Below are 27,067 nucleotides of genomic sequence, written 5' to 3'. Positions count from 1 at the left end.
ATTTTAAAATTGTTTTGTTGTTTATTTCAGAGCACCCAAAAGCTTTGCAGGATTTCACTCTTGAAAATATTCTTTCCCATATTTATTATTTTCGTTGTCGTGACTACACAGAGCTACTGGCACAAGTTTATCTGCTTCCAGACTTCCTTTCAGAACACTCAAAGGTATGGCTCAATCTTTATCAGGTTGAGGAGGCTCTCTTTTATTCCTAATTAGTTGATTGTTTTTATCATGAAAGGTGTTGGGTTTTGTCAAATGCTTTTTCTGAATCAATTGAGACGATTATGTGGCTTTTTTCACCCCTCATTCTATTAATCTGGTGTGTTTCATTGATTTTCATATTAAACCACCTTTGCATTCCTAGGATAAATCCCGCTTGATCATGATATATAATCCTTTTAATATACTACAAGATTCAGTTTCCTGGTATTTTATTGAGGATTTTTGCATCTGTAATTGGTCTGTGGTTTTCTTTGCTGGTGATGTCTTTGTCTGGCTTTCGTATCAGTGTAATATTGGCTTCATAAAATGAGTTAGGAAGTTCCCTTCTCTACTTTTCAGAATACTTTGAGAAGAATTGGTGTAAATTCTTTAAACATTTTATAGAATTTACTGGTGAAGCCGTCTGGTCCTGATTTTTTCTTTGTTGAAAGGCTTTTGATTACTGATCCAATCTCTTGTTATAAATCTATTCAGATTTTCTGTGTCTTCAGTCAGTTTTGGTAGTTTGTGTCTTTCAATGAGTTTGTCCATTTCATCTAGGTTATCTAATTTTTTGGCATACAAATGTTCATTATATTCTCTGTTTTTTATTTCTATAAGGTTGGTAGTAATGTCCCTACTTTCATTCCTGACTGGAGTGATTTGCACCTTCTTTCTTTTTCTTAGTCACTTTAGTTAAAGGCTTGTCAATTTTGTTGATCTTTTCAAAGAATCAATTTTTTTTCTTTTTCCTTTTTTTAAAAATCTCACTCTTTTTAAAAAACTAATTAATTTATTTATTTTATTTTTGGCTGTGTTGGGTCTTCATAGCTGCGCACGGGCTTTCTCTAGTTATGGCGAGCAGGGGCTACTCTTCGTTGCGGTGCGTGGGCTTCTCATTGCGATGGCCTCTCTTGCTGCGGAGCACGGGCTCTAGGCACGTGGGCTTCAGTAGTTGTGGCATGCAGGCTCAGTAGTTGTGGCGCATGGGCTTAGTTGCTCCACAGCATGTGGTATCTTCCCAGACTAGGGCTTGAACCTGTGTCCCCTGAACTGGCAGTCGGATTCTTTTTTTTTTTTTTTTTAAATTTTATTTATTTATTTTTGGCTGTGTTGGGTCTTCGTTTCTGTGCGAGGGCTTTCTCTAGTTGCGGCAAGCAGGGGCCATTCTTCATCGCGGTGTGCAGGCCTCTCACTATCGCGGCCTCTCTTGTTGCGGAGCATAGGCTCCAGACGCGCAGGCTCAGTAGTTGTGGCTCACGGGCCCAGTTGCTCCGTGGCATGTGGGATCTTCCCAGACCAGGGCTCAAACCCGTTTCCCCTGCATTGGCAGGCAGATTCTCAACCACTGCACCACCAGGGAAGCCCCTGGCAGTCGGATTCTTAACAACTGCACCACCAGGGAAGTCTCTCAGAGAATCAACTTTTGATTTCAGTGATTTTTCCAATTGTTTGTCTCTTGTCTATTTTGATTATTTCCACTTTAATTTTCATTACTTTCTTCTACTTTATTTGGAATTAGTTTGCTCTTCTTTTTCTGGTTCTTTAAAGTAGAATTTTAGGATATTGGTTTGAGATCTTTCTTTCTTTATTTTTTTAAAAATATTTATTTATTTATTTGCTGCACCATGTGGCTTGTGGAATCTTAGTTCCCCAACCAGGGATTGAATCCAGGCCCTTGGCAATGAGAGTGTGCAGTCCTAACTGCTGGACTGCCGGGAAATTCCCTCTTTTTTTTAGTATAGTTGTTTAGAGCTATACATTTTCCTCTGAGCACTGCTTTTACTGTATCCCATAAATTTTGGTATATTATTTTTTAATATTCATTTATCTTTAAGTACATTCTAATTTCCATTTTGAGTTCTTTGACTCATTGTTTATTTAAGAGTGTGTTGTTTGATTTCCACATATTTGTGAATTTTTCAAATGTCCTTTTGTTGGTTTCTAATTTTATTCCATTCTGGTCAGAGAAGATAACTTCATGTGATTCCATCTTTATAAATTTGAGACTTACTTTGTGACCTAACATCTGGTCTATGCAGGAGGACGTTCCATGTGCACTTGAGAAGAATGTGTAGTCTGCTGTTGAGTGGAGTGTTGTATGTATATATCTGCTAATTCTAGTTCATTTATAGTGTTGTTAAGTCTTTTCTTTCCTTGTTTATCTTTTGTCCAGTTATATCCATCATTGAATATGGGCTGTTTGAAATTGCCAATTATTACTGTAGAACTGTCTTGTTTCTTTCTTTGATTTTTTTTTGTTGTTGTTGTTTTTATAAATTTACTTATTTATGTTTATTTTTGGCTGTGTTGGGTCTTCGTTTCCATGCGAGGGCTTTCTCCAGTTGCAGCGAGCGGGGGCCACTCCTCATCGCGGTGCACAGGCCTGTCACCGTCGTGGCCTCTCCTATTGCGGAGCGCAGGCTCCAGATGCGCAGGCTCAGTAGTTGTGGCTCACGGGCTTAGTGGCTCCGCGGCATGTGGGATCCTCCCAGACCAGGGCTTGAACCCGTGTCCCCCACATTGGCAGGCAGACTCTCAACCACTGCGCCACCAGGGAAGCCCCTCTTGATGTTTTAAAAAAATTTATTTTTTAAAATTATTAATTAATTAATTTTTGGCTGCGTTGGGTCTTCTTTGCTGCACGCGGGCTTTCTCTAGTTGCAGCAAGCGGGGGCTACTCTTCACTGAGGTGCGTGGGCTTCTCATTGCGGTGGCTTCTCTTGTTGAGGAGCACGGGCTCTAGGCACGCGGGCTTCAGTAGTTTTGGCTCGCGGGCTCTAGAGTGCAGGCTCAGTAGATGTGGCACACAGGCTTAGTTGCTCCAAGGCATGTGGAATCTTCCCTGACCAGAGCTCGAACCCATGTCCCCTGCATTGGCAGGCGGATTCTTAACCATTGTGCCACCAGGGAAGTCCTCTTTCTTTAATTTTATCAGTTTTTGCTTTATATATTTTAGGGCTCTGTTGTTAGGTCTCTATATATTTATAATTGTTATATCTTCTTTTTGTTTTTTTTGGCTTTCAGGATCTTAGTTCCCTGACCAGGAATTGAACCCAGGCCACGGCAGTGAAAGCACCAAGTCCTAACCACTGCACCGCCAGGGAATTCCCTATACTTGTTATATCTTCTTAATGGACTGACCCTTTTATTATTATACAATGTCCTTCTTTGTCTCTTGTAACAATATTTGTCTTAAAGTCTCTTTTGTCTGGCCACTCCAGCTCTCTTTGGTTACTGTTTGCAGGGAATATCTTTTTCCATCTTTTCACACCTAACTTACATGTATCTTTGGACTTAAAGTGAGTTTCTTGTAGAAAGCCTACAAGTTGGGTCATTTTTTAAATCCATTCTGCCAATCTCTGTCTTTTAATTGGAGAGTTTAATTCATTTACGTTTAACATGCTTGCTCATAGGGAGGTACTTCTGCCATTTTGCTTTTTTTTTTTCCTATATGTTTTATACCTTATTTCTCAATTTCTCCATTACTGCCTTTTTTTTTTATTAGATATTTTCTAGTATACCATTTTGATTCCCTTGTTTCTTTTACTATACATTTTTTAGTTATTAGTTGCCCTGGGGATTACAATTAACATCTTAATTCATAGCAGTATAGTTTGAACTAATACCTATTTAGTTTCAACAATATACAAAAACCTTGCTGCTATATGGCTACTTTTAACCCTCTTTATGTTGTTATTGTCACGCATTATGTCTTTATACGTTGTGTGCCGATTACCGTAGATTTTTAGTTATTTTATACAGTTATCTTTTAAAGCGTATCAGAAAATAAGGTGTTACAAACTAAAGATACATTAATGCTGACTTTTTAGGTTTATCTATATAGTTACATTTACTGCTGTTTATTTCTGTGTGTGGATTTGAGTTACTGTACTGTCCACTGTCTTTTCATTTCAGCCTGAAGGGCTCTTTTTAGCAATGCTTGTACAATAGGTCTACTAGTGATGAACTTTGTTTTTATTTATCTGGCAGTCTCTTAATTGCTGCTTCATTTTTGAGGAATACTTTTGCTAGCTATGCAATTCTTGGTTGTCAGTTTTTTCCTTTCAGCAATTTGAATATGTCATCCCACCGCCTTCTGACCTTTGAGAACCACTGAATAAATATATCTATGATCTGAGTCTTCCTATCTCTCCATTGGTATGCTGGTAAATGTTTAATGACTGACTTTCCAGGAAAAGAATATATGCACATATATACATACATAAGTTTATTATAAAGTTGCTTATATAAAGGATGTATAGCACACAATTTGCAAGTAATAAAATGTACAGTATTCTTTATTGTAAATTCTGTATAACCAGTTGAGTCTTACAGAAAGCTTTTGTTGATTTGATTTTTTATTGAGGTTAAATTCACATAATAAAATTCAGCATTTTAAAGTGGGCAATTCAGTGCAGTTCGTACATTCACGATGTTGTACAACTACTACCTGTATCTCGTTCCAAAATGTTTTTGTCACCTTAAGAGGAAACTTGTACCCATTAAGGAGTTGCTCCCTATTCCTCCCTCCCTACAAAGCCCCTGGCAACCACCAATCTGTTTTTGTCTCTATGGTTTTACCTACTCTCAATATTGCATATGAATGGAATCATATGATATGTGACTTTTATTGTCTGTTTTTTTCCACTTAGCATTAACATGTTCAATGTTCATCCACTTTGTAGCATGTGTCAGACTCCGTTCCTTTCTATGGCTGAGTAATATTCTGTTGATGGAAATTCAGACTGATTCCATCTCTTGATTTTTGTGAATTGTGCTGCTATGAAATGTGTATACACGTATTTGTTTTCGTACCAATTTTTAATGCTTTTGGGTATATACCTAGGAGCAAAATTGCTGGATCATATGGTAATTCTATGTTTAACTTTTTGAGGCCTTGCAAAACTGTTTTTCACAGTTTCTGAACCATTTTACATTCCCACCACCAATGTATGAGGTTTTCATCAATTTGAATTTTGCTAAACTTATTTATCCATATCTGACCTATGCCATTATTTGGCAAAATTAAGCTACCAATAAGCACTTGATGGCTGTCCAATTCAGCAAAGAAGTTGCTCCTATCACTGATGAACAGGTACTGTTTTAACATAAACGCTGGTTGATATTTTTGCTTACGTTAACAAGCATGATGAAAGTGAAACAACAGAGGTGTATTTTTTTGCTGAATTGATTAGCTTACTGTGTTATTGTTGTTGTTGAGGAATTTGATGAATTTTTACCATTTCTTTTTTTCCTTTATTTCTTCCCCAACCTCCTAATTTATCCCTCTCCTCCCACCTTTCCCCTTTGGTAACCATAAGTTTGTTTTCTAAGTCTGTGAGTCTGTTTCTGTTTTGTAAATAAGTTTGTTTGTATCATTTTTTAGATTTCACATATAAGTGATACCATATGATATTTGTCTTTCTGTCTGGCTTACTTCACTCAGTATGGTAATCTCTAGGTCTATTCATGTTGCTGCAAATGGCATTATTTGATTCTTTTTTATGGCTGAGTAATATTCCATTGTATATATGTACCACATCTTTATCCATTCATCTGTTGATGGACATTTAGGTCGCTTCCATGTCCTGGTTATTGTAAATACTGCTCCAGTGAACATTTGGTGCATGTAAATATCTTTTCGAATTTTGGTTTTCTCCAGATTTATGCCCAGGAGTGCAATTGCTGGATCATATGATAGCTCTATTTTTAGTTTTTTGAGGAACCTCCATATTGTTCTCCATAGTGCCTGTAACAATTTACATTCCCACCAACAGTGTAGGAGTGTTCCCTTTTCTCCACACCCTCTCCAGCATTTATTGTTTGTAGATTTTTTGATGATGGCCATTCTGACTGGTGTGAGATGATACCTCACTGTAGTTTTGATTTGCATTTCTCTAATAAGTAGCTATGTTGAGCATCTTTTCATGTGTTTGTTGGCCATCTGTATGACTTCTTTGGAGAAATGTCTGTTTAGGTCTTCTGCCCATTTTTGGATTGGGTTGTTTGTTTTTTTGATAATGAGCTGCATGAGCTGCTTGTAAATTGTGGAGATTAATCTCTTGTCTGTTGCTTCATTTGCAAATATTTTCTCCCATTCTGAGGGTTGTCTTTTTGTCTTGTTTACGGTTTACTTTGCTGTGCAAAAGCTTTTAAGTTTCATTAGGTCCCATTTGTTTATTTTTGTTCTTATTTTCGTTACTCTAGGAAGTGGGTCAAAAAAGATCTTGCTGCGATTTATGTCAAAGAGTGTTCTGCCTATGTTTTTCTCTAAGAGTTTTATAGTGTCTGGCCTTACATTTAGGTCTTTAATCCATTTTGAGTTTATTTTTGTGTATGGTGTTCATTCTTCTTCATGTAGCTGTCCAGTTTTCCCAGCACCACTTACTGAAGAGACTGTCTTTTCTCCATTGTACATTCTTGCCTCCTTTGTCATAGATTAGGTGACCATATGTATGTGGATTTATCTCTGGGCTTTCTATCCTGTTTCATATTGATCTGTTTCTGTTTTTGTGCCAGTACCATACTGTTTTGATTACTGTAGCTTTATAGTAGGGCCTGAAGTTAGGGAGCCTGATTCCTCCAGCTCCGTTTTTCTTTTTCAAGATTGCTTTGGATATTTGGGGTGTTTTGTGTTTCCATATAAATTAAAAATTTTTTTGTTCTATATCTGTGAAAAATGCCATTAGTAATTTGATAGGGATTGCATTGAATCTGTAGATTACCTTAGGTAGTGTAGTCATTTTGACAATATTGATTCTCCCAATTTAAGCACATGGTATATCTTTCCATCTGTTTGTGTCATCTTTGATTTCTTTCATTAGTGTCTTACAGTTTTTAGAGTACTGTTTTTGCCTCCTTAGGTAGGTTTATTCTTAAGTATTTTATTCTTTTTGATGCAGAGGTAAATGGGATTGTTTCCTTAATTTCTCTTTCTGATCTTTTGTTGTTAGTGTATAGAAATGCAACAGATTTCTGTGTATTAATTATGTATCCTGCAACTTTACCAAATTCATTGATGAGCTCTAGTTACCATTTATTTCTGGTTATAAATTATTTTCTGGGGAATTCCCTGGTGGTCCAGTAGTTAGGGCTGTGTGCTCTCACTGCCAAGGGCCTGAGTTCGATCCCTGGTCAGGGAACTAAAACCCCACAAGCCATGTGGTGTGGCCATAAATAAATAAATTTCTGTATTTTCCTCAAAATATGGACCATAAGGTTGACTATTACAGAATTTTCTTGCATTTTGTTTACATCAGGATTTTTCCCTAAGAGGTAAAAGAGACCAGAAATCTCGGTGACTGGTTGTGACAGGAAGTATGTTCTTAAGTGCTTCTCACAACTTTTATGTTCTTATATTCTTTCTTTATGGGGTCTTTATTGAGCCTTATTTTGTGAAAATGGAAAATATGGTTATTTTGCTGACATTACAGTATTTTGATACATCCTCAGTTTTTTCATATTTCTACACTGAACAATTTATCTGTGATACGGGAAAGACCTCATATCTCTAAAAAACCACTGTTAGTGTCAGTGAATAGTAAGAAAACAAGGAATATCAAATGGAGTCATCCCATGGTCCATTTACCCAAAATTTCTTCTTTGTTAGTTGCACAAAGGAAAGAACTGCTGGCAGAAGGGAATTACACTACACAAAATGTTTCTGAAACATAAAGAGTTTAAAACTCTCTTGGATTCCTAATTTTTATTTTAAAAAATTCACGTTGGAGGGAATTCCCTTCCAGTGGTTAGGACTGTGCACTTCACTGCAGTGGGCATGAGTTTGATCCCTGGTCGGGGAGCTAAGTTTCCTACAAGCCACAGGGCACGACCAAAATAAAAATTCACGCTGGTAACTTTTTTTTTAAAGATTTTTTTTCTTGATGTGGACCATTTTTATTTTATTTTATTTTATTTATTTATTTAAATGGTTCTTTTCTCATTTTTTAAGAGATTTTTATTATTTATGGCTGTGTTGAGTCTTCATTGCTGCACGCGGGCTTTCTCTAGTTGCGGCGAGCGGGGGCTACTCTTCATTGCGGTGTGTGCGCTTCTCATTGCAGTGGCTTCTCTTGTTGCAGAGTGCAGGCTCTAGATGCGCAGGCTTCAGTAGTTGTGGCAGGTGGGCTCAGTAGTTGTGGCTCTGGGTCTCTAGAGCACAGGCTCAGTAGTTGTGGCGCACAGGCTTAGTTGCTCCGCGGCATGTGGGATCTTCCCAGACCAGGGCTCGAACCCGTGTCCCCTGCATTGGCAGGCGGATTTTTAACCACTGCGCCACCAGGGAAGTCCCTGATATGTACCACTTTTAAAGTCTTTATTGAATTTGTTTCAACATTGCTTCTGTTTTATATTTTGGTTTTTTGGCCGCGAGGCATATGGGATCTTAGCTTCCCAACCAGGGATCGAACCTGCACCCCCTGCATTGGAAGGTGAAGTCTTAACTACTGGACTGCAAGGGAAGTCCCACGTTGGTGACTTTTTTTTTTTTTATTTTTATTTTTTAATTTTACTTATTTATTTATGGCTGTGTTGGGTTTTCATTTCTGTGCGAGGGCTTTCTCTAGTTGTGGCAAGCGGGGGCCACTCTTCATCGCGGTGCGCGGGCCCCTCACCATCGCGGCCTCTTCTGTTGCGGAGCACAGGCTCCAGACGCGCAGGCTCAGTAATTGTGGCTCACGGGCCCAGCTGCTCCGCGGCATGTGGGATCCTCCCAGACCAGGGCTCGAACCTGTGTCCCCTGCATTGGCAGGCGGATTCTCAACCACTGCGCCACCAGGGAAGCCCCACATTGGTGACTTTTTAATTTCAGCTTTTATGAGTTGAATGACAGTGCTTGGCTTTTGGTTTTTGTTTGTTTGACAATGGTTGTTTTTTTCTACCCACCCACTCAAACTCTGTACTTCATCGACTTTCTGTCATTCGGTATAATCTGCCTTTTGAGAGACCAAGGAAACTCATCAGAGCATTTTCAGGAGCTTGCTCCCTAAACTTGGAGAAAAGCCATGAGTGTGACTGTTACCACTTAACAGAACGTCCAGATCTTTGTAATTCAGCCACTTTCAGTAAAATCTGTACTGTGGAGAGGAAAACAGCCTACTTCTATTCTTCTATTATAGGTTAGGCTGTATAGCTCCTCTGGTTTGAGCAGAGAGGTCCTTGGATGCCCTAGGTATTTGGGACTCCTTGCAAATACCCTAGGACCAAAACTTGCAATTTTATAGTGCTTTCCCGTGGAGTATTTTTCTTCTTTTGATTTGAGTTAATGATCATTCCTAGTTATTGGATTCATTTTCCAAAAGTAGAAGCATATTTCCTCAATTTTTTGTGTAGTTCACAATGTAATGGATACAGACACAACACTTTAAAAAAATTTTATTGAAGTATTGGTGATTTATAATGTCTTGTTAATTTCTGCGGTACAGCAAAGTGATGCTTCCCTCCTTCATCCCCCTCCCCCTTGGCAACCACAAGTCTGTTCTCTACAGACACAACACATTTTTTTTTTTTTAATTAATAGCTACTCTATTTATTTATTTTTAGCTGTGTTGGGTCTTCGTTTCGTGCGAGGGCCTTCTCCAGGTGCGGCAAGCGGGGGCCACTCTTCATCGTGGTGCGGGGGCCACTCTTCATCACGGTGTGCGGGCCTCTCACTATCGCGGCCCCTCCCACTGTGGGGCATAGGCTCCAGACGCGCAGGCTCAGCAGTTGTGGCTCACGGGCTCAGTTGCTCCGCGGCATGTGGGACCTTCCCAGACCAGGGCTTGAACCTATGTCCCCTGCATTAGCAGGCAGATTCTCAACCACTGCGCCACCAGGGAAGCCCAACACAACACATCTTTTTTTTTTTTTTTTTTTTTTTCATTTTGAGTTTATTTTTGTGTATGGTGTTAGGGAGTATTCTAATTTCATTCTTTTACATGTAGCTGTCCAGTTTTCCCAGCACCACTTATTGAAGAGACTGTCTTTTCTCCATTGTATATCTTTGCCTCCTTTGTCATAGATTAGTTGACCATAGGTGCATGGGTTAATCTCTGGGCTTTCTATCTTGTTCCATTGATCTATGTTTCTGTTTTTGTGCCAGTACCATATTGTCTTGATTACTGTAGCTTTGTAGTATAGTCTGAAGTCAGGGAGTCTGATTCCTCCAGCTCCATTTTTTTCCCTCAAGACTGCTTTGGCTATTTGGGGTCTTCTGTGTCTCCATACAAATTTTAAGATGATTTGTTCTAGCTCCGTAAAAAATGCCATAGGTAATTTGATAGGGATTGCATTGAATCTGTAGATTGCTTTGGGTAGTATAGTCATTTTCACAATGTTGATTCTTCCAATCCAAGAACATGGTATATCTCTCCATCTGTTGGTATCATCTTTAGTTTCTTTCATCAGTGTCTCATAGTTTTCTGCATACAGGTCTTTTGTCTCCCTAGGTAGGTTTATTCCTAGGTATTTTATTCTTTTTGTTGCAATGGTAAATGGGAGTGTTTCCATAATTTCTCTTTCAGATTTTTCATCATTAGTGTATAGGAATGCAAGAGATTTCTGTGCATTCATTTTGTATCCTGCAACTTTACCATATTCATTCATTAGCTCTAGCAGTTTTCTGGTGGCAGTTTTAGGATTCTCTATGTATAGTATCATGTCATCCGCAGTGACAGTTTTACTTCTTCTTTTCCAATTTGTATTCCTTTTATTTCTTTTTCTTCTCTGATTGCCGTGGCTAGGACTTCCAGAACTATGTTGAATAATAGTGGTGAGAGTGGACATCCTTGTCTCGTTCCTGATCTTAGAGGAAATGCTTTCAGTTTTTCACCATTGAGAATGATGTTTGCTGTGGGTTTGTCATATATGGCCTTTATTATGTTGAGGTAGGTTCCCTCTACGCCCACTTTCTGGAGAGTTTTTATCATAAATGGGTGTTGAATTTTGTCAAAAGCTTTTTCTGCATCTATTGAGATGATCATATGGTTTTTATTCTTCAGTTTGTTAATATGGTGTATCACATTGATTGATTTGCGTATATTGAAGAATCCTTGCATCCCTGGGATAAATCCCACTTGATCGTGGTGTATGATCCTTTTAATGTGTTGTTGGATTCTGTTTGCTAGTATTTTGTTGAGGATTTTTGCATCTATATTCATCAGTGATATTGGTCTGTAATTTTCTTTTTTTGTAGTGTCTTTGTCTGGTTTTGGTATCAGGGTGATGGTGGCCTCATAGAATGAGTTTGGGAGTGTTCCTTCCTCTGCAATTTTTTGGAAGAGTTTGAGAAGGATAGGTGTTAGCTCTTCTCTAAATGTTTGATAGAATTCACCTGTGAAGCCATCTGGTCCTGGACTTTTGTTTGTTGGAAGATTTTTAATCACAGTTTCAATTTCATTACTTGTGATTGGTCTGTTCATATTTTCTGTTTCTTCCTGGTTCAGTCTTGGAAGGTTATACCTTTCTAAGAATTTGTCCATTTCTTCCAGGTTGTCCATTTTATTGGCATAAAGTTGCTTGTAGTAGTCTCTTAGGATGCTTTGTATTTCTGCAGTGTCTGTTGTAACTTCTCCTTTTTCATTTCTGATTTTATTGATTTGAGTCCTCTCCCTCTTTTTCTTGATGAGTCTGGCTAATGGCTTATCAATTTTGTTTATCTTCTCAAAGAACCAGCTTTTAGTTTTATTGACCTTTGCTATTGTTTTCTTTGTTTCTATTTATTTCCGCTCTGATCTTTATGATTTCTTTCCTTCTGCTAACTTTGGGTTTTGTTTGTTCTTCTTTCTCTGGTTTCTTTAGGCGTAAGGTTAGATTGTTTACTTGAGATTTTTCTGGTTTCTTTAGGTAGGCTTGTATAGCTATAAACTTCCCTCTTAGAACTGCTTTTGCTGCATCCCATAGGTTTTGGATCATCGTGTTTTCATTGTCATTTGTCTCTGGGTATTTTTTGATTTCCTCTTTGATTTCTTCAGTGATCTCTTGGTTGCTTAGTAACGTATTGTTTAGCCTCCACGTGTTTGTTTTTTACGTTTTTTTCCCTGTAATTGATTTCTAATCTCATAGCGTTGTGGTCAGAAAAGATGCTTGATATGATTTCAATTTTCTTAAATTTACTGAGGCTTGATTTGTGACCCAAGATGTGATCTATCCTGGAGAATGTTCCATACGCACTTGAGAAGAACGTGTAATCTGCTGTTTTTGGATGGAATGTCCTGTATATATCAATTAAATCTAACTGGTCTATTGTGTCATTTAAAGCTTCTGTTTCCTTATTCATTTTCATTTTGGATGATCTGTCCATTGGTGTTAAGTGAGGTGTTAAAGTCCCCCACTATTATTGTGTTACTGTCGATTTCCTCTTTTATAGCTGTTAGCAGTTGCCTTATGTATTGAGGTGCTCCTATGTTGGGTGCATATATATTTATAATTGTTATATCTTCTTCTTGGATTGATCCCTTGATCATTATGTAGTGTCCTTCCTTGTCTCTTGTAACATTCTTTATTTTAAAGTCTATTTTATCTGATATGAGTATAGCTACTCCAGCTTTCTTTTGATTTCCATTTGCATGGAATATCTTTTTCCATCCCCTCACTTTCAGTCTGTATGTGTCCCTAGGTCTAAAGTGGGTCTCTTGTAGACAGCATATATATGGGTCTTGTTTTTGTATCCATTCAGCCAGTCTATGTCTTTTGGTTGGGGCATTTAATCCATTCACGTTTAAGGTAATTATCGATATGTATGTTCCTATGACCATTTTCTTAATTGTTTTGGGTTTGTTTTTGTAGGTCCTTTTCTTCTCTTGTGTTTCCCACTTAGAGAAGTTCCTTTAGCATTTGTTGTAGAGCTGGTTTGGTGGTGCTGAATTCTCGTAGCTTTTGCTTGTCTGTAAAGCTTTTGATTTCTCCATCAAATCTAAATGAGATCCTTGCCGGGTAGAGTAATCTTGGTTGTAGGTTCTTCCCTTTCATCACTTTAAGTATATCATGCCACTGCCTTCTGGCTTGCAGAGTTTCTGCTGAGAAATCAGCTGTTAACCTTATGGGAGTTCCCTTGTATGTTATTTGTCGTTTTTCCCTTGCTGCTTTCAATAATTTTTCTTTGTCTTTAATTTTTGCCACTTTGATTACTATGTGTCTCGGTGTGTTTCTCCTTGGGTTTTTCCTGTATGGGACTCTCTGCGCTTCCTGGACTTGGGTGGCTATTTCCTTTCCCATGTTAGGGAAGTTTTCGACTATAATCTCTTCAAATATTTTCTCTGGTCCTTTCTCTCTCTCTTCTCCTTCTGGGACCCCTATAATGCGAATGTTTTTGCGTTTAATGTTGTCCCAGAGGTCTCTTAGGCTGTCTTCATTTCTTTTCATTCTTTTTTCTTTATTCTGTTCCGCAGCAGTGAATTCCACCATTCTGTCTTCCAGGCCACTTATCCGTTCTTCTGCCTCAGTTATTCTGCTATTGATTCCTTCTAGTGTAGTTTTCATTGCAGTTATTGTATTGGTCATCTCTGTTTGTTTGTTCTTTAATTCTTCTAGGTCTCTGTTAATCATTTCTTGCATCTTCTCAATCTTTGCCTCCATTCTTATTCCGAGGTCCTGGATCATCTTCACTATCATTATTCTGAATTCTTTTTCTGGAAGGTTGCCTATCTCCACTTCATTTAGTTGTTTTTCTGGGGTTTTTTCTTGTTCCTTCATCTGGTACATAGCCCTCTGCCTTTTCATCTTGTCTGTCTTTTTGTAACTGTGGTTTTTGGTCCACAGGCTGCAGGATTGTAGTTTTTCTTGCTTCTGCTGTCTGCCCTCTGGTGGTTGAGGCTATCTAAGAGGCTTTATGGGAGGCTCCCACAACACATTTTTAAGGTCAATCTGATCATGACATTTTTTCCCATCGCTTTATTAAAAGTCTAGACAACCAGCAAAACAAATCAAGTCCTGATCTGTAGCTGATTTGCTTGCTGATTTCCATGTAGAAAATACTCCTATCATGGCTGATTTCATGTATGATGTCATTGGACATGGAGTAGAGAAGAAACAATGCACATCATTATGTAATATTTCCACTATAAACGTAAAATAGACGTAAATAACCTTAAAATCATAGATAATAGTAAAATGTATGAATGAGTTTTAAGTATTATCCATATTTTAATATATATAGTTTAATTTTACTAATGACTGTATTTAATGATGGATTTGTAAAATTTCTAAAGATTTAGCAAAATTTGGCTCAGAAGCTTGTAGGATTTGGCCTCAGCACACCACTGATTCTTTCTGATGTAATTTCCTACCGTTCCCCCTCACTACTTTTTTTCTGACCCTTTAAACATGCCAAACTTGTTTGTGTCTTAGGGCCTTTGCCCTTCCTCATCCTTGTACGTGGGTTGTCTTTCCCTCCTAGAGGTTCTTATCCAGGACTCAGTTCTATTGAGTCCTTACGGATGCCTTCCTTACATCTAAGTTAGCTTCCCTCTACCCCTTCACCTACTTATTCTTTGTCATTTCACCCAGTTTTAGTTTCTTTTTTGCTCCTATCATCATCAGAAATTACCTTATTCAGAGCTTCTGAGTTGGTGAACCCGTTGGGGTGCTAGGAGAATGGCTCTCGGAGAGAACATGGAAGCTCCGTGTCCCTTCCCCATACCTTCTGTATGCATCTCTTCCATCTGGCTGTTCCTGAGTTATATCCTTCTTTTTTTTTTTTTTTTTAATTGAAGTGTAGTTGATTTACAATGTTGTGTTAGTTTCTGGTGTACAGCAAAGTGATTTGGTTATACATATATACACATATTCTTTTTCATATTTTTTTCCATTGTACTTTATCACAGGCTATTGAATATAGTTCCCTGTTCTATACAATAGGACCTTGTTGTTTTATCTATTTTATATATAGTAGTTTGTACCTGCTAATCCCAAACTCCTAATTTATCCCTCCCCAATCCCCTTTCCTCTTTAGTAACCATAAGTTGTTTTCTATGTCTGTGAGTCTGTTTCTGTTTTGTAAATAAGTTCACTTGTGTCATAGTTTAGATTCCGCAGGTAAGTGATATCATATGTATTTGTGTTTCTCTTTCTGACTTCACTTAGTATGATAATCTGTAGGTCCATCCATGTTGCTGCACACGGCATTATTTCATTCGTCTTTATGGCTGAGTAGTATTCCATTGTGTATATATACCACAGCCTCTTTATCCCTTCATCTGTTGATGGACATTTAGATTGCTTCCGTGTCTTGGCTACTGTAAATAGTGCTGCTATGAACATTGGGGTGCATGTATCTTTTGAATTATAGTTTTCTCCAGATATATGCCCAGGAGTGGGATAGCTGGATCCTATGGCACTGAGTTATATCCTTTTATAATAAACTTGTAATTCATTGAGTAAAAAAAAAAGAAATTATCTTATTCATATATTTGTTTGCACATTAATTGTCCCTTACTTCACTAGAACATAAGCTCCAAGAGAACAGGGATCTTATTTCTTGTTCCCCAATGCCTGGAACAGTGACTAGCATATAGTAGGTGTCAATAAATATTTGTTGAATGAAGGAATGAATAAAAGATATAAAAATGTCTTACTAAGACAGTGCTTCACAAAAGCTTGTTCTTTAGCTTAGTCCTTATTAGGTAGAAAAAATATATGTAATCTTACAGTATTTTGTTTGTATACATTCAGATTAGTTTCCATATTCTGTTTGTTCTTGGATCTTAGGTTATATATTACACTAACTTCACCATAGGAGCCATTATTTAGATCAGATTAGAAATGAAACTGTCATGAAAATGTTTATCATCTGTAAGTGAACTTTCTTGATTAGAATTCAAGACAAACCTGCCTCTTCCTGAACTCTATATTATGACAGATTCTGTAATGGTTAGTTGCCCTATAGTATGTTTTAAATTAAGAAGAAAAAGTATATCAAAAATTAGGCTTTTGAAAAAGGTTTTATAATTTAATATTTGAGCGTTTGTTTTTTTTTCAACATAAGAAGAACCCTGAAGGTAAAATTGACATTTAATTGAAAAATTGGTTTTGCTAAGATTTCAAAAGTGCTTTTCATCAGTACACCTCTGTAAATACTGGATGTAGTGCCAAATTGCAAGAAAATTGTAATTGCCCCTTTTTCTTTTGTTGAATTACTTTTTTAAGATGATAAATTATCAAACCAGAGTACATTTTAACTTTTGATGACTAGTGCAGAAAGCATTGAACAGATTTATACCTGACCAAAATAAAGCTTTTGGAGAGTTGGAAATAGAACCCTGGATTTTAAGGTTTTTTGTTTTTTTTTTTTCTGTGATGGACTCTGCTTTTTGGTTGCCATTTATTATTTTATTTTAAATACCAAACCTAATATCATTATCTCTTCTTTATTTAGGTTCGATTAGTGATAGTGGACGGTATTGCTTTTCCTTTTCGTCATGACCTAGATGACCTATCCCTTCGTACTCGATTACTAAATGGCCTAGCGCAGCAAATGATCAGCCTTGCAAATAACCACAGATTAGCTGTAAGTATTACTACTAAAGGGAGTTTTATTATAAAGTCAAGTTTATATAAAATGTTAAAGTCTAGGGAATTCCCTGGCAGTCTAGTGGTTAGGATTTCATGCTTCCACTGTAGGGGGCACAGATTGGATCCTTGGTCAGGGAACTAAGATCCTGCATGCCACGCAGCATGGCCAAAAATAAATAAATAAAAGTAAAAAAATAAAATGTTAAAGTCTAGAAATAGCAAAAATAGAATTTGCTTGACTAAAAGCAAATAATATAGATATACAGTTCTGAATGTAGTTTTGTTTTGGTTTGGTTTCTATAAAAAATATTAAATCCAGTCATAAGTGTTGTATATCAGTTTTCCTGGCAAATAAAAAGCATAATCAAGGTGCCATATTATAAAAATGGACTTTGATAAAGAAATGCCATCTTTGATAATTGCATTGTTTTCTTTGTAACATACTTGATGTTTTTCAGGTAAGCTCTTCCAACATCCCCATTTTTCTTTTACTCTTGAGTCTTTGATTATTACATAGTGTATAATCACAGACTCAGACGGATAGAAAAATTACATAGTGTAAACAACCTAGATGTTTAGAGGTGGAGCTAACGCTTCTAGATTTGTAGTGTGAGGAGAGACGTAAAGATAAGTTCAGAAGTAAAGAGATAAAAGGAGTAAGGTAGGGGATTCCCTGGTGGTCAAGTGGTTAGGACTCTGCACTTCCACTGCAGTGGGTGCGAATTCGATTCCTGGTCGGGGAACTGAGATCCTGCATGCTGTGTGTTGTGGCCAAAAAAAAACCAAAACCAAAAACAAACAAAAAACAGGAGTGAGGTAAAAACTTTTTTTTATTGCCTATTCTCACTTCCCTCTTTGCAACCTCATCCTACCACTGACGCAAATATACACACTTGTCTGGGAGGGAGATGGGAGAAGATCAAACTGCTTACCTTGATTTTCTTGTCTTTACCCCCAATTAGAGTCCTTTGCACAAGGCTGTAATACATCACTTGTAAATAACTCCTCACTAAAATCATTTCAAAACATACATTTTTTCTTTTGAGTTTTTAGATTTTTTTGCCATATGCTGAAAACATAGTGTCCTGTCTTTGAATTATTTCTTGGCATTAATTTGTAATTTAGCATTCTGTTAATATCAGTGAAGAGTCCCCAGTAGGGGGCACTCAAGGTTAATGGGTTGCATAGTTCCTTAGGTTTTTGTTTTTTAACAGAAATAGCTTCATCTTTTCTGATTAAAAAAGTAATCTAGGGAGTTCCCTGGTGGTCTAATGGTTAGGATTCCAGGCTTTCACTGCCATGGCCTGGGTTCAGTCCCTGATTGGGGAACTGATATCCTGCAAGCTGTGCTGCACGGCGCAGCCAAAAAAAGAAAAAAGTAATCTAAACAACAACATGGAATACTATGCAGCGTTTAAGAGTAATGTAAATATACATGCACTAACATGGAAGAAGATATATCCAGATATATGAGTAAGTGAAAAAATTCAACTTACATAATAATATATTTAGTGTGATCCCAATTTTTGAAGAAAATAGAAGTTATATATGTGCATTTCTATTTATACATATGAAGAAAAAGATCTGAAAGGACCAAAACATTTACAGTAGCTACTTCTAGAGGTAGGACTTTGTGGGTGAGTGCATACTTTCTCCTCTTAGTTTATAAATTCTTCTTTACTTGATTTTTAATTTCCCAGTTAGCATCTATAGAAGCATGTATGACCTTTGCTAATAAGTACATTTTACAATTTTAAGTTATATTTGCTTGATGTAAAAAAAGTTTTAAGCAATCGAAAGTGTAGGAAGTAAGCAATTATATTATCTATTACCCAGAGATGATTATTGTTGAGTTTGTTGTATATATTTTTCCAAACTTATTCTGTGCAAACATAAACATATTTTTTAAGTGAAATCATATTAAAATCAAGCAAAGCAGTTTTTTGTTTTTCACTTAATATACTATGAATCTCTTCCCATACATACTACTTTATAAATGTACCTTACCTTAACATCTGTATAGTATTCTACTGTATGGTTGTGGCATAGTTTTTTAACCACCTCTCTCTCTATTGATTGTCTTTAAAGTTGGCTCCAGTGTTTCACCATGTAAAACACTGGAGTCAACAACTTGATATATGCTTCTTTGTCCGTGTGTCCAGTTATTTCTGAAAGTATTAAGCCAGTGAGATATCTCTATTTTTAAATCTTTTGTAATATATTATCAAATTGCCCTCAGAAAGCGGATTCCAAAGTATATTCTCTACAACAGTGAATGGGAATCCTTTCTTTTTTTTTTTTTTTTTAGTTCAGTGGGGAAAAGATAAAATTTTATTTGTTGATTTGAATAGTATAAAGAACTCCCATATAACCTTTCCCAAGGTTTGCTTTTTCATTCTTATTCTCTCTCCCCACTCTCTTTCTATACATACACAAACACACACAGAGTTTATGTATATATTTTTCTGAACACTTTGGAAAGAGTTGCATATATCATATCCTTTTATCTGATAATATTCAGTGTGTATTTCCTAAGAACTAGAATATTCTCGTATGTGTCCACAGTATAGTTATCAAATGTAGGAAATTTAATATTGATACAGCACTTTAATATATAATCCATATTCCTGTTCTGTCAATTATCCCAATGATGTCCTTCACAGCAAATTTTTCCCGTTCTTTTTGCCAACTGGAATCGCATATTGCCTTTAGATGTTGTATCTCTTTAGTTGCCTTTCTTTGTTTTTTTTTTTTTTAATTTTACTTATTTATTTATGGCTGTGTTGGGTCTTCGTTTCTGTGCAAGGGCTTTCTCTAGTTGTGGCAAGCGGGGGCCACTCTTCATCGCGGTGCACGGGCCCCTCACCATCGCGGTCTCTCCTGTTGCGGAGCACAGGCTCCAGACGCGCAGGCTCAGCAATTGTGGCTCATGGGCCCAGTTGCTCCGCGGCATGTGGGATCCTCCCAGACCAGGGCTCGAACCCGTGTCCCCTGCATTGGCAGGCAGACTCTCAACCACTGTGCCACCAGGGAAGCCCCCTTTCTTTGTTTTTGTGACATTGCTGTATTTTGAAGAATAGAAGCCAGTGATTTTAGAGATTGTCTCTTAATTTTGGGTTTCTGTGGGGACTTCCCTGGCCATCCAGTGGTTAAGACTCCATGCTCCCAGTGCAGGGGCACGGGTTCAATCCCTGGTTGGGGAACTAAGATCCCACATGCCACATGGCGTGGCAAAAAAAAAAAAAAGTTACAATTTTGAGTTTCTGTGATGTTTCCTCTTGATTAGATTCCAATTATACTTTTTTTCTAAAATAGAAGATAGACTTTTTTTGGAGATATTTTGATTTACAATATTATATTAGTTTCATGTGTATAACAGGCATGAGAATTCTTTTGTTTTCCCACTTTTTTTACCAACTTTGAGTTTTTTAAGTCTTTGCAGACTGATATGGAGAGAGTCCTCTTAGAGATGCATTTATTTGATTATTATCAGAAAAAAATTTAACAGCTCTATTAGATATAATTAACATAGCATAAAATTAACCCTTTTAAAGCATAGTTCAGTGCTTTTTAGTATATTTGCAGAGTTGTGCAACCATCACAGCTATCTAATTTTAGAACATTTCCATCACCCCAAAAAGAACTCCCTTACCCATTAACCATCATTCCCCATTGCACCCTCCCTTCAGCCACTAACAACCACTAGTCTGCTTTCTGTCTCTAGGATTTGTCTTTTTGGATATTTTATATAAATAGAATCATACAATATGTGGTCTTTTATGTCTGGCTTCTTTCACTTAGCATAGTGTGTTCAAGATTCATCCATGTCGTGGCATGTATCTATATCCTTTTTATGTCTGAATAATTTTGCATTTTATTGATAGACCACATTTTGTTTATTCATCTGTTGAAGGACATTTGGGCAGCAGAAGTATTTTTTTTTTTTTTTTTAGCAGAAGTATTTTTAAAGCAGTGAAGTTTATAATTTTAAAGTGATTATTACTTCACTATTTTTTTTAAAATTAATTTATTTATTTTTGACTGCGTTGGGTCTTCGTTGCTGCGCACGGACTTTCTCTAGTTGCGTTGCTGTGCGTGGGCTTCTCATTGCGGTGGCTTCTCCCGTTGTGGAGCACCGGCTCTAGGCGTTGTGGGCTCAGTAGTTGTGGTGCACTGGCCTAGTTGCTCCGTGGCATGTGGGATCTTCCCAGACCAGGGCTCGAACTCGTGTCCCCTGCATTGGCATGCAGATTCTTAACCACTGCGCCACCAGGGAAGTCCTCACTTCACTATTTTTAGACCCATTATTTTTAATTATTTTTGGCCGTGCTGCGCAGCTTGTGGGATCTCAATTCCCCAACCAGGGATTGAACTCCAGGCCATGGCAGTGAAAGCCCATAATCCTATCCACTAGTCCACTAGGGAACTCCCAAGACTCATTCTTTAGGAGCTTGGAGTAATCACACAGTAATTTTCATTTATGTCATGGGAAACCCAACATTTTTGCAGAAATACTGTTAATTATAAGTATATGCTAACAATGCAAATTCTGATTTTGGGATGTTGAACAACTGGTAAGCCAGTATGTCTATTTACAATTTCCTCAAGATGTGTAATGGATAATGTGTAAGATGTGTATGTAATATTCTCTAAACCAATGCTGTCTGGTATAACTTTCTGCAAAGAAGAAAATGCTCAGGACTTCCCTGGTGGCACAGTGGTTTAGAATCCACCTGCCAATGCAGGGGACACGGGTTTGATCCCTGGCCTGAGAAGATCCCACATGTCATGGAGCAACTAAGCCTGTGCGCCACAACTACTGAGCCTGTGCTGTAGAGCCCACGAGCCACAACTACTGAGCCCACGCGCCGCAACTACTGAGCCCACGCACTGCAACTACTGAAGCCTGCGCACCTAGAGCCTGTGCTCTGCAACAAGAGAAGCCACCACAATGAGAAGCCCGCCTACTGCAATGAGGAGTAGCCCCCGCTCGCCGCAACTAGAGAAAGCCTGAGTGCAGCAACAAAGACCCAATGCAGCCAAAAAAAAAAAAAAAAGATGAAAATGCTCAGTCTGATACAGTAGTTCCATGGGTGTTGAGCACTTGAAATGTGGCTAATGCTTCAGAGGAAGTGAATTTCTAGTTTTAATTAATTTAGTTTTAAAAAGCTATATATGGCTCATGGCTGCAGAATTGAATAGTGCACCTTTAACCAAAAAGTGTTGGTGTAAGTAAATATCCCAGTTGCTAAAGATTAAACACTTGATAGTGTGTAAAGAGTATTATTCAACATGTTGTGGATGCCGGTAAGACATATATTTTAGTGAATTACCAATTTAAATTCCTGCTTAGCTTGTTCTGAGATACCTGGAATAAGGTAAAACATGGGAAAACCACTATGGCACTTAAGGGGAGAGGAACTAGGAGGAAGTGCTGTCATCCAGTTTGTGCCTGACTGAGTTCTAGATGGATCACAGATTTCTCCTTCGTAGATAAACAAAAACTTAAGGGTGTTGACCACTGTGGTGGGAAGAGCCAAACAGCCTTTTCTTTTCAGTTTTCTTAAGAAATAGATGTCTTTTTTAGAATAGGTATCTTTTCTCATTGCTTTTCTTAGAAGTTCTTTATCAGTTTCAGCTTGGAGTAGTATCTGTCTTATTTCTGGAGGGAAGATCTGTGTTGGAACAATATTTAAAATAACCATTTCTGGAGAATTTTGGATGAGAAGGTGCCAGATAATCTGACTTTTACTGTATTAAGTTAGCCTTAAACACTTTCTTTTTTCTCTACTCTAAAATTACTATCTTTGGGGACTTCCCTGGTGGTCCAGTGGTTAAGACTCCATGCTTCCACTGCAGGGGGCACGGATTCGATCCCTGGTTGAGGAACTAAGATCCCACATGCCATGCAGTGCGGCCAAAGAATAAGTAAATAAAATAAAATTACTATCTTTCTAAACATGGAATCTTTTCTATAGGCCACTATTTAATCCAAAAGAATTAGCAATATTTTTAGCCTTGAGGGCATCTGTGAGTAAGGCAACACCTATATCTCTATTACCAGCAGACTAGCGTAGTCATAATTTTTGGGTCAGTTGATCTGTTACTGGGTTTTATTTTTTCCCAGTTCTTCTAATTATACTGTGCTCTCTTTATGATTTTAGATCTCTTCTCATAATTCTTTGCCTCAGTTTTTTTTTTCTTTTCTGTAAAATCGTAAATGGTGATACTGTCTCTCCCCAAAAGTATAAACATTGAGTTATTTATTAAGGATTTTATATTCCTTTGAATAAATGTATTCTAGAGAGGCCACAGTGGTAAAGAACACAGACTGCCATGTTTCCTGTGCTCCTAGTTATGAAGTTTTTACACATGGTCTCTTTAGACCTTTATGTATTATCTACTATATTTGTTTTCTTCCATCATCACAATAAGAACTTCTTTGTTCTAGTCTGTTAAAAAATGTTTTATATTCGGTAGAATCATGTATTCAGATAATTTTACTCATTTTTATGGGTAATATCTAAAAAATATATCAGAAAAGTTTTCATTACCTACATATACCTTTCTTTAAATTAGATTATATTCAGAATACTAAAATCACGTGACTATTTACTTGATAAATTTGGGAGGAGACTCACCTAATTTTCTCACATTTTGCTTTTGTAGGTAATTTTAACCAATCAGATGACAACGAAGATTGATAAAAATCAGGCCTTGCTGGTTCCTGCACTGGGTAGGCAATTAATCAAATAAACATTTTTAGTTAAATACATTTTTTTCTACCTCTTTCATCTGATGCTTGTTGAGTCCTGTAAGCTCCATGAAAGTAGAGAAGACTGTCTTATTCATTGATAAATCTTAGCGTGGAGCACAGTACCTTTAGATACTGACTCATCCTTTCAGATGTTTAACATTTATTGAGCATCTACTCTCTGGCAACTCTTGTGTCAGGTACTTAGCATATAAATATTCATAAGATGACTCCCTCAGAAAGCACACAGTCTTAGGCAGGAGGAGTGGTGAATCCATTTAAATACAAATCAAACTGTAATGAATAGGCTTATGACTCTTTCTGACCTTACTCGGGGCTTTGTTAGAACACAGTGCTTCAAGGTTTATGTATACTAAAATCTTTAAGAATATTCTGTCAGAGCTTTTGCTTTTCTTCTGGTGGTCTGAAATATGTTATTAAGCCTGATGATAAGGAAGATTGACAAACATGTTGACTCAAACTATAAAGTTTTCTAAAAGCAAATAGAGGATAGTGATAATGATCTGCAGTATTTCCACAGATAGGTGAAAATCTATTAATCTCAGGATGTTACCCATGTACCAGGTTTTTTGAGACCAAATATACTTTCGTTATGTTAATTTAAGTAAAGTAAAACTGTATTTGGTCAGAGGCATTCTGAGAGACTTATAACTTAGTCAGTTACCATGTTCTTTTTCCCTCAGGGGAAAGTTGGGGGCATGCTGCTACAATACGACTAATCTTTCATTGGGACCAGAAGCAAAGGTCTGTATAGAAATAAGTTAATAATTCTGAGTATTGGGTTGATTACACTGAACATTTATCAGTTTCTTAGAGCTAGTCCAGTGGATGAGATCTACAGTACCCCATGAACTAAAGCTTTTGTTGCCTTCATTACCTAGAGCAAACATAGAAACATGTTGTTATACTGCACATTTAACTACCTAGGAAATTCTTTGGAATATTTAAATGATGGGGTGCTCCTGAAATGAGTAGGTGGCCAAAGAATGCTACCTTCTAAAGCTCTTTGAAATCAAGTACCATTTATTAACCATGCAGAGGGAGGTAGGTACTCTGTGTTCCTGGAAGGGATTGAAAGAAGAGTAAAATCAGGACAAAAGGAAAACTTTTGAGGTTAGCTTTAGGACTAATTTATGTGGAAAATAGGATGGTTTTTCTTAGTTTGTTAATATATTTCCTGTATGAAATTGTGTCTGTTTTTGTTTTCTTTTATATTTTCCTGTCCTACTTTTATTATCCAGTTACTTACTTGCCTTTCACAAGTATTGTTCTTTAAAATAAAACTGTGGCAGCATGAAACCTTTGTTTTTAAAGCTGCTGAGCAAGTGAACAACCACCTTTCATTTTTTAAAAATAGGCAATTGAAAGCCATGGAATCTTTTATTCTTTACTTCTAGAAATGTCAGATTTATGCCAACATCTCTGCTTTGAAGTTAATTGGTATAACCTAGATAACTTGGTTTGGAAATACTCCAATAAAATGGGGAAATTGAGACAGCATGTGGGCAAAAATGGAAAAAAGGATTGCTTAAATACATATTGGGTCTGGTCAGAGATACTATTTCTTTTTCTGCATTTCTTCATTCTTGTACAAAGTGCAAAAAATCAAGCCTGACCAAGTTAGGTTTTACTGACCCTGAGCTCATAGCTGACCCTATTATATTTGTATACATCTTTTATAACTAGTTCATGCAGTTTGTGTCTCTTTTAAAGCTGGCATTTCCAAAGACCTCAGGTAACTTTTTTTCCCCATAATACATAGTGCTTTACATTCAACTCCCATTCCCCCCAATTCTGTAAATAAGTCATTGTGTACTGGATTCACAAAAGCAGTTCTTTTCTCAGCAACAAACCCTATTGTAAAGATTTGGCAGCAGTTCTCCAGCAGAGTCTTTTGAACATATCGCTTATATTTTCCCAGATTTAGGTTTCCGTAAAGCACATCCCACTATTTAAATGTTATTAGAAGTTCCCGTTGAGCTAGTATACAGTAGTAGTCTTCCACTATTATTCTAGTATTACATACTCACTAATAGAATACATCTAAGAAGTGAGAAAAATAATAGGAGCAGAGAAAGATGTTTCTTTCATCTTTTTATGCATTTGTCAGAAGGAGAAGTTTGCTGCCTTTGTCAAATTCTAGAAGTTAGCATTGGTTAGGCACCCATGAGATCAGAAAATCATGCTTACTTTCTTAAGAGTTAACCATTTTATGACTTCAGCTTCTTACTAATCCTTCCCAAGAAATTAGACAGTGGCGTAGAACACTGACATTGAATAGATAGATTTAGGGGAAATGTGCTGTTCTATGAATTTTTACCTGTATCCCATACTATCATTTTAATAAGTGCTTGCTTGTGCTAGGTATTTAACTGGGTACCTTATATACAACATTTCATATAATCCCTTCAATAACTCTTTTTAAAAAACTTAAATATGGTTGATATACACTATTATGGAAGTTACAGGTGTACAGTATAGTGATTCACAATTTTTAAAGGTTATGCTCCATTTATAGTTATTATAAAATATTGGCTATATTTGCTGTGTTGTACAGTGTATCCTTGTAGCTTATTTTATACATAGTAGTTTGTACCTCTTAATCGCCTACTCCTGTATTGCCCCCTCCCTCTCCCCGCTGGTAACCACTAATTTATTCTGTATATCTGTGAGTCTTTCAATAACTCTTTGAAAACACTGTACCAATTATCATTAACAGTGAGAAGATCAAGGCCCAGAAAGATTAAAAAGTAGTAAATAATAGCTACCATTTTTTGAATATTTATTAACTGTTCTTTATTATGCTAAGTGCTCTGTGTGTGTATATATATAATTTCATTTTATTTTCCAAATAACTCTATGAAATAGGTAGTAGTATCCACATTTTTTAACTGACTTTATAATAGAGTCCATTCCTTTTCTCCTATAATTGCTGTTTCTAGAATGTAATTGTATTATTGCATTGATCGCCAGCGAATCTGAAGGTATAGCTCTTATCCTCCTTTTTAGGTAAAAACCTTTTTCTAATGATATATGATAGATATATGATAAGTACTGTACATACTTTATAGAATCAGAATAAGTTGACCTCATTTAATAAAATCAACATAGTTTTGTTCTTCATTGTTTGAAATCTGATATCTTTAAGTTATTAAAGTTGCATGAAATCTTGTATGTGTTTTAAAATTTAGTTTATCTTGAAAGGATGGAAATAGAAATTCATGCTGGGGGAAAATAGTTATAAAAATGAACACTTCTAGTTTGAGCAGAAAACTAAAGACCTTGACTAGCCAAATTTATGTTGAGAATTGAATTTAAGTGTTCCGCCTCATGCCCCAGTCCCCATCTTCACTAGAAACACCTGATTTTTACCCTTTGATTAATAATGGAATAACATTCCAATAGTTATTAAGAGAAATACTTTTGTCTCTGTCCGGTATGTTGTGTGGGTTTTCCTCCAGTTTGCATATTCATGATAATATGAGGCCAAGATTGTTCAGAATTATACCACTCTTTGCCAAGGAGATCTGGTGGTAGAGTGGAGTAATACATCAACACCCCCACACAGTGTTTCATATGTGTCTCAGTTTTAAAGCACAA

At 36.9% G+C, this 27,067-nt stretch overlaps 1 protein-coding gene across 5 annotated transcripts in view; it reads left to right on the top strand.

Annotated features, from left to right (window-relative positions):
• The window catches only part of RAD51C (RAD51 paralog C), a 42,011-nt gene that overhangs the window by 4,536 nt on the left and 10,408 nt on the right, over nucleotides 1-27,067 (top strand). For 4 of the 5 annotated variants that reach the window (XM_057536661.1, XM_057536660.1, XM_007190300.2 and 1 more), the window contains exons 4-7: nucleotides 31-164; nucleotides 16,556-16,687; nucleotides 23,362-23,428; nucleotides 24,151-24,211. In XM_057536661.1, coding sequence (XP_057392644.1) covers nucleotides 31-164; nucleotides 16,556-16,687; nucleotides 23,362-23,428; nucleotides 24,151-24,211 — 394 coding nt within the window. The remainder of the gene's footprint in view (nucleotides 1-30; nucleotides 165-16,555; nucleotides 16,688-23,361; nucleotides 23,429-24,150; nucleotides 24,212-27,067) is intronic. The other variant, XM_057536659.1, reaches the window with a different exon arrangement.

The sequence above is a fragment of the Balaenoptera acutorostrata genome, chromosome 20, assembly GCF_949987535.1.
Source record: "Balaenoptera acutorostrata chromosome 20, mBalAcu1.1, whole genome shotgun sequence".
NCBI classification, from domain to species: domain Eukaryota; kingdom Metazoa; phylum Chordata; class Mammalia; order Artiodactyla; family Balaenopteridae; genus Balaenoptera; species Balaenoptera acutorostrata.
The sequence above is the reverse complement of the archived record's forward strand: the minus strand, read 5'-3'. Positions and strand labels throughout refer to the sequence as shown.